Source organism: Colletotrichum gloeosporioides (genome assembly GCF_011800055.1).
Source record: "Colletotrichum gloeosporioides strain Lc1 chromosome Unknown consensus_50, whole genome shotgun sequence".
Classification (NCBI taxonomy): Eukaryota; Fungi; Ascomycota; class Sordariomycetes; order Glomerellales; family Glomerellaceae; genus Colletotrichum; species Colletotrichum gloeosporioides.
This window is the reverse complement of record NW_025544695.1, coordinates 1,095,116-1,102,919: the sequence shown is the minus strand read 5'-3', so window position 1 is coordinate 1,102,919 and position 7,804 is coordinate 1,095,116. Positions and strand designations below refer to the sequence as shown.

The 7,804-nt window shown below is 54.5% G+C and overlaps 3 protein-coding genes across 3 annotated transcripts; 2 read left to right on the top strand and 1 right to left on the bottom strand.

The window, feature by feature from the left end:
- Window positions 1-338: 338 nt before the first annotated feature.
- GCG54_00000804 (uncharacterized protein) lies at window positions 339-2,490 on the top strand (the record flags this gene model as incomplete). Its single annotated transcript, XM_045400936.1, has 3 exons — window positions 339-581; window positions 645-1,059; window positions 1,112-2,490. 3 exons carry the CDS (start codon window positions 339-341, stop codon window positions 2,488-2,490), a joined length of 2,037 nt encoding a protein of 678 aa, XP_045263609.1.
- Window positions 2,491-2,815: 325 nt separating this feature from the next.
- GCG54_00000803 (putative mitochondrial chaperone BCS1-A) lies at window positions 2,816-4,821 on the bottom strand (the record flags this gene model as incomplete). Its single annotated transcript, XM_045400935.1, has 2 exons — window positions 2,816-4,249; window positions 4,303-4,821. 2 exons carry the CDS (start codon window positions 4,819-4,821, stop codon window positions 2,816-2,818), a joined length of 1,953 nt encoding a protein of 650 aa, XP_045263608.1.
- A 1,517-nt stretch (window positions 4,822-6,338) lies between these two features.
- Window positions 6,339-7,499, top strand: GCG54_00000802 (uncharacterized protein; the record flags this gene model as incomplete). The annotated part of the gene is made up of 1 exon (XM_045400934.1): window positions 6,339-7,499. One exon carries the CDS (start codon window positions 6,339-6,341, stop codon window positions 7,497-7,499), a length of 1,161 nt encoding a protein of 386 aa, XP_045263607.1.
- Window positions 7,500-7,804: the final 305 nt, after the last annotated feature.

Here is a 7,804-nt window from a genome sequence, read left to right as displayed (position 1 = left end):
CAGTTCGGGCACTGTACGGCGATACAGCCACTCACCTAGCACCTGCCTCAGGTCGGGCTACATCTCGCACCGTGCATCAATCGAGAATCTCAGTTGCCCAGAACAGCAGGTAAAATTCCAGTCAAACGACGTATCGCTGCGCTCAACGCGGCGACATCCGCAAATCGTCGCAACTCCACCTTCTTCAGCCAGTCGCTCTTAGACTTGCGGTGTCAGATTACCTGCTTCTTTACCCTAGGCCACCTACAGCCAATCAAAGATCATCTCACAGCAAACGGCTGGGCAACCGCCCGCAAGACCAAGGCGTCTTAGAAGACGGCCGCACGGAAACCATCACCATGGACACCGAAGACGAATACATGAATGACGGCACAGAGAATGACAAGCTCGCAGAAGATGTCCAGGAAGATGAGCATGAGCCGCAAGAGGAATCTTCAACCGCTCAGAATCGACATGACAGCAACTCAGCGCCTCGGTTCCCCATCCCCAAACGGTCCATGGGTGCCGTGGAGATTCCCATGATCGTCATGAATCTGGACAGGGCAGAAAAGGCCTTTGGAAGCATTTCGTCGTTCCAGAATGTGCGTATATTTCGGCAATGACTGGATAATTCAACCTACCCGGCGGTACTGACAGCCTGCCAGATCCTCGACACTGAACGGAATACAATCCCCTTCTATCTCAACCCCGAGAGCCCATTCCGCAGGCCAATCATGTCACACAGTGCTACAAGTCACAATGTCGTGCTGAAAGTGACTGTGCCGAAGCGGACCGGCAGGAAACGCAAGAGGGGTACGGACGGGCCGTGGGAAGGTGAGGTCGAAATGACCGATGCGCCCCGGTCCAGGTCACCACGAGAGCAGATCTGCTCTAGGTCGAGGCTAGACAATCCGAAGGTCCTGCGGCGGAAAATGCAGGACAATGTCGACAATTACGACGTGGAGGCCGTCGGCGTCATCAAGCACACTCACCGGTTCCGCGGTATGGCAGATTTCCACTGGAGCCTGAAAGAGTCTCCCTTCATTTCGAGATTCATGGATCAGGTTATGCCCGGTGACAGTGAGTCTTTCTGCAGTCTGCGATGTTGAAAACACACTGACACCAATACCAGTTACTCAAATGAGGAACTTCCAATTCGTTGACGGCGTCGACAAAGGACCAAACGTGGATATCATCCCTCCACCAGTATGGACGCCAATGACGCTCCCATTCATCTACAACTACTCACAGAATCCCTACGTACGATCTGAGCTCGACCATGCCGGACAGACGAAGCTCATTAATACCCAACTACCAACTCTTATCGGCTACTTCTTGAAGGCAGATCAGTACCCCATCCCAACAGGCCCGCAAATGCCATATGACGGAACCGACGAGGAGGTGACCACCTGCATAGCCAAGATGGAAGAAGCCATGGAGGAACGTCCTATTTGGACACGCCGCTCCCTCCTCAATAAACTCGGCTCCATCGTTCGAAATGCCAACGTCATGAAGCGGTGCGTCGGCTACGTCGGGTATCAGTTCCGCGGCGGACCCTGGCGCGACGCCATCATCAAGTACGGCATCGACCCGCGCACCGACCCGGCCTACAAAACCTACCAGACCATGATCTTCAATATGCGCAAGCTACAGGCTGGCCACATTGGCGAGACGTGGCACGCCATCCGCAGCCTGCGTACGGAGCAGCGCCAGCCTCAGGGCGACAACCACGAAAGCCACATCTTTGACGGGAAGTCCTACTGGACCGACGGCAAGGTCTGGCAGATTTGCGACATCACGGACCCGTTGATCGCCAAGATGTTCGCTACGGCACCGCAGCGGTCAGAGGTCGACATCTACAACAGCGGCTGGTACCACCAGGGCACTTGGGCGAAGGTCAAGGGGATCATGAAGACCAAGATGATCGCCATCCAGTTTGGCCGCAAGCTCAAGGACGAGGACTTTGCCGGCATCTTTGACGTCCGCGACACGACTCCGCCGCCCGGGTCGTCGAGCGTGCACATCCCCCTTCCGGACCTGGAGCTCACCGACGCCGAGAAGCGGGTGCTCTACGGCAGACGATTCAAGGAGCCCAAAAAGAAGAGAAAAGGAACTGCTTATCGTGTCACGAAAGCTAACGGGCCTCGGAGTGTTGCAGCTGCGGCTGCCATGGGTGCGGGAGAGGAGACCCCCGACGCGGAGCAGGGTGTTCAGGACGAACTCATGTCGCTTGCGGGAGACGACAGTCTTGAGGATGAAGACGATGAGGACGATGGCTTCGGTCAAGACGACGAAGGGTTCGCCCCTGGTCCTGGCATGGAAGCCGAGGCAGAAGAGGGCCATGCGGAAGAAGAGTACGACGATGCAGAGACGTATGAGTACGGCGAGGAAGGCGAAGGATACGAGACGTACTATGAGGAAGCAGACGAACTGCCTGAGCAGGTGGAGCCTCCGCGTTACCATATTGACGAGACTCAAGCTGAAGGGGCGTACCCCTCTGCGCCGTTGTAATGAGTCTCGGTCTCTTGCACATCATCAAACAGTTTTCCGAATCGGACAGCCAACCAGAATCTGTTTATCGCATCACTACCTACATCAAGACACACGCAAGACACGATCTAATATCAAGGGGTCAGAATTATTATTGCCTAATTCGATGTTTCCATTCTGCAATTCAAACCGAACCATGCCTCGGGAGTACCTTGTTTACGCCCATGCATCATCAAACAGTATGAAAAAAATGACTTGTTGTAAGAGGATAGTCCACCAGCCGGTGACTAGGGGACGTTGATGCTGGATCAGGATTCCATCGTCCATCATAAAACGTATTTGAGTCTCACTGCACCTTGAGCACTTTGGTCTTGCTCTCCTTCTGCAGGCGCATCCCCTCAACCCACTCCGCCGTCTCCTTCAGGGCCCGTCGCGGGTCCTTCTTACGCTTCAGCAAGAACCCCTGGATCTCAGCCGGGCTGAATAGTCCGTCAGGAATGAGGGCGCCAAACTCGCCCGCGATCCGACCCAGCTCCTCCGCATCGAACAAGCGCTTCTTCTCCGCCTCCTGCGCCATCGGAGCAGTAGTGGTAGCAGCCGTAGCCTCGCCCTGTGCGAACGAAGACCGCAGAGGCGAAGGGGTAGATGCCCCAGACCCAGAGGCGGATGACGAGCCGTTCATCTTTACGATGCTCGGCCCGGGGTGCGATGGCGGCGCGACGTGCCCGTCGACGCGCTTCGCGGGCACCGCGCCGTCGGCCTCGTACATGCGCTGGAACAGCTCCGTCGCCTGCGCCGGGGTGGCGTTGGTGAAGCCGACCTGAAGGTCGACGCGGCCGGGGCGGATGAGGGCTTCGTCGAGCGACTCGGGCTTGTTGGTCGTCATGACGAGGATGCGGCCCTCCTGCGAGGCGACGCCGTCGATGGCGTTGAGGAGGCCCGAGAGGGAGATGCCCTTCTTATCGTCCTTGGCCTCCTTCTTCAGCGCGCGGGCGAGGTCTGATACTTTCCAGTCGTCTTTTGTCTGTCTCCTGCTGGGCCGGTCTCCCTTTTTGGTGGTGCTTTCGCCATCCTTGGCGGTGTCGTCTTTGTCCTTGTCGTCTTTGGACTCGGGTTCTGGGTTGGCATCTTCAGGTTCTTCGTCTCCACGGCTCAGGCCGGCAGTGTCGATATCCTCCAGCAGGACGACGCAACGACGGGGAAGGGAGTTGAACAGCGTGCCGAGATCTTCTTCCGTCAACGTCGGTTCAAGCAGGGAGATGACAAAGATGTCCAGGCCAAAGACACCAGCCAACGCAAAGGACAGCGACGTCTTTCCTGTCCCGGGGGGCCCGTAGAATAGGTATCCGCGACGCAGGGGGATACCGCGGTTAGCATACCAGCGAGGGGTGGCCGGATGGAGATACTCGTTCATGTCGGCGAGAACTTGGCCCTTCTGCTTGGGGTCGAGAACAACGGTGCGCATGGGGCGGACGGGGCGGTTGGCCACCTGCGACCAGTTATAGCGGCCTCCGTACCTGCGCATCGGCTGCGGACTTGGGCGTTTGATGGTTGTGCGGGCATAGTGATCTGAGTAGAAGAACTCCTTGACAAAACGAAGCAGCTCCTTGATGGGCGCCGGGTCCCGGCCGAAACAGGAGATGATTAGGTCTTCCTCTTTCCTAAACGTTCCGTAAGCTTCCTGGCCGTCGAAGACATTCTGCTGCTTGCGGTGTAGTCTGAAGTAGCGGCCCTTGAACCAGAAACCGTGTACACCAACCGCCGGTACATATCTTGGAAGCTAGACACAGTTTTAGTACGGGCTGCGCAACAAGGAGGGCGGTTTGAACTCACAGCTTTGGCTTCCTGGTTAGAAAAGTTGAGATACTCGGCTTCTCCATCGCCGCTACCTGTTATCCTGATCGTCTGAAGCGCCTCAAGCTCCTCCTCCTCCTCCCACGCCGTCTTGCTCACAGTCTCCGCAGTCAACGACCTTGAGCTCGCCATCAGGGGCTGCAGGGCGAGCCACTTCATCATGTGCGCGTAGATCTCGTCGGTGCTCTGGACGTGGATCGAACTCATAAAGTTGTCCTGGATGACTCGGAAGATGGCGCCGTACACTTGCCGGGCGACCCTATTCGCGGCCCAGATGAAGCCCGCCAACGTCAGGATGAGCGTCGGGTCAATGCCCAGATGGGACCCAATCATCTGGTAGAGGAACATGAGAGACCTGACGACCGGGTTGAACTGGCCACCCAGCATGGGCAGAAGGCTCTCCATCATCTTCTTGCTGTCGCCCGAGTAGGACTTTCCGCCGGTCATATTTTCGGCCATGGCGGAGAAGTTGCCTTTGAACAACGTTGCGAAGTCCATTTTGCCCAAGTCCATCATCTTGCGACCAAGTTGCAATGACGTCGGTTGGAGTAGTGGAAGAGGTTGGATGAGGCTCTTGTAGGATGTATTTATACGAGTCCATAAATCCAAGGCAGCAGTTGAGGCGACTTCAAAGACAACCTTAGTTCGGACGACGTTTGGAAGCCACGGAGGCAACCAAGACAACTTGGAGTAACGCGTTCAGGCTGCGCAAGTGTTCCTGCCTAACCAACACCAATGGTGACAGAAAGGCTAACAATTACTCAAAAGAAAGTACTATGCATGTCACAGTCGAATAAGAAGTACGCCACACAGCCTTGTAAGCTGATGAGTGGGTTTGGAATGAGTCTTCTACTGCTACGTAGAAGCAGGCAGGCTAATTCGCACGAGTGGGTAATTGAGAACTGCCTGGGTGGCGAATCGATTAAAAGAGGGCGATGCAGAGACTAAAACGTCTCTTGCAACCCTCATAAAACTTTGCCTCGTGACTATAAGCCCCGGATGAATGAGCGGAAATCAGTGGTCGACGCGGCCAACGTCATCAGCAGCTCACTAAAGATGCAGTGTAGTTCCCGTCTCGGAATCGCCTTCGATTGGACTCGCTATTCGGAGTGCCTATCATTCTCGAATGAGTGAGAAAACAAAACCGCACGCAGATTCGTACTTCCATTCGGCTGCAGTAACCAATGAATTATAGCCCAGGGATGCGCTCGATAACCAAGCGGATGACGAGTTCGCATGTGAGTCATCGAGGCGTTCGCGGTCTAGATCCGAGAGGCAAGTAGATCCGTCGCCCCCTAGTTGGTTGACACAGCAAGTAAGGCTGATTTGATTGAACAATGTGGCAATCGGGTCCGAGGCAGGCTGTTCATATTCTTACGCCGAGCCGAGTTGAACAAGCATATCTGCCATTCAAACCACGAAAGTGCAGATGTCAACAGGCTCTGGGCTCGGGGAGGCGAAAAGTGATGACCGTTCTGGGTGCCGCACCCGTTGGAAAAAAGAAACGATAGTGCATATTACCCCACCAATACCCCGCTGTATCGTACCGCCGCCTCACCGATTTCTTACAGGCTGGCAGAGCCCCCGGCAGACGACAACCGACGCCTGTTCGGCCCCGGAAGCGGCCGAGTGGTGGCTTCGGCTCCGTGACTGTTAAGCTGGCTTTCAACCACTAGTAAGTGTTGATGCGATATCTAGCAAACTGGGTTCCAAACACTGATAAGTCTTGATGCGATATGGAGCTGGGACTTGTACGGATTCTCTCCTGCACCTGGCTGGTTACGTTCCATTACGGCGGGGTGTGGTCAAACAGGTCGCAGATAGCTTCAAAGTTTTGCGGGCTCACAATGGTGATTTCCTTTCTCCGAAAACACAGGCGCTGGTATATTACGATGCCTTCTCTCCCTCTTTATCTCACTTAGATCTTTGCATTTGATCCACATATTCCATAGAATAACAACATTCTAAAAGCAAAAATACCTTACCAAGAGGATCAGCTAACCACAGTCACACTCATGTCTACGACCACAACCACGACGGAGACAATGAGAGTAGAGGTTGGCTCGATCCCCTACTACATGGATCAACCCAAATCATCCAAGTTGGGTTTTCTCGATATGCCATGCGAGATTCGACTGCAGGTGTATCGTCATCTCTTCGTCCGAAAAGAGCCTATACGCCCACGCCAGCTCACCCCTGACGAGATCCTCGACACCCCTGGCGAGATCCGGAAGCGCGGCATCATTTTTACATGCAAGAAGATATCCAAAGAGGCAATTGAAGTCCTCTATCGGGAAAACACTTTCGCCTTTGGGCCAGGCCGTTACACCGAGCGCACCACGGTCTGGGGCCCGCCCTCCGCCCCGCCAACGAAAGCGCCCAAGGCAGCGGTCCTCACAGGCAAAATAGAAGACGACGACGACAGAGCAACCAAGAGACTTTCCAGAGACGCCGCCAGAGCAAAGAGAGAAGCCGCCAAAGCAGATGCTCGCTGGAGAGGCCAGCTCGAGCCCAAGGTCTCGGTCTCGACCGAAAGCGACATGAAGTTCTTCTTCCAGACCAGCAGGGCCAACGCCAGTCTCGTCCGCCGCGTCCTTCTGAGAGGATTCCCCTGGTCGGCGTGGCAGGACAAGGAGCCCTTGAGCAATAACGTGAGGCCGATCGTCAACCAACTCCAACGGTTCTCCCACGGCCTCGACTCCGTTGAAATTGATATGCCCGACGACACCGCGAAGAACTTGCGCGGGGCAATGACAAATTCGGGACAGTCGCGAATTCTCGAGGATGCCTTTCACGAGGATCGGAAAATTCCGAAGGGTATTCACCCCGAAGATGAAGTTTACGCGTTCCTCGCTGCCGTCTACGCCACCGTGGGAAAAATTAAGGGCATCAGGTCACTCTCTGTCAAGATGAGGCCTCTTTCCAAGGACGCGGATCGCAACCAGATCTCGATGAGAAGGATCTTGAAGTTTTGCGGATGGATCAAAGTGAGCGAGCCTCTCAAAGTTGACACTACTCATCCGTTGCTTCCTTGGATAGAAGAGGAGCTTGGTGTCGACTTGAGGGTTCGCGAGTGCTTGCCTGGGGATCTGTACAAGTTGTTGCACTACAAAGAGTACATCTATGAGAAGCACGGAGTTTCTTTGCAGAACTCATCATCCAAAGATGGTTGTTAGGCTGTATTAGAGGAACCGCGAGAGTTGTCCTGGGGATTGCTCAAGATGTTGTAACACAAATTGTGTGTATATTACGGAGATGACGGAGTTGATCTATAGAGATGTTCTTACATACATGTTTCTTAAGCTTTTTGGATTACGGATTCGGATGACAGACATATTCTATTGCTCAGGTTATCTATTGACTTTCAAATGTTGGAGAACGCTTCATTTCATCGATGACAACCTTCCCCTTTCTGTCTTGTGAAGCCGATATGCAGTCCACATTTGAGATTTTTCCGAGTCTCTAGCACAATTAGCCTGAG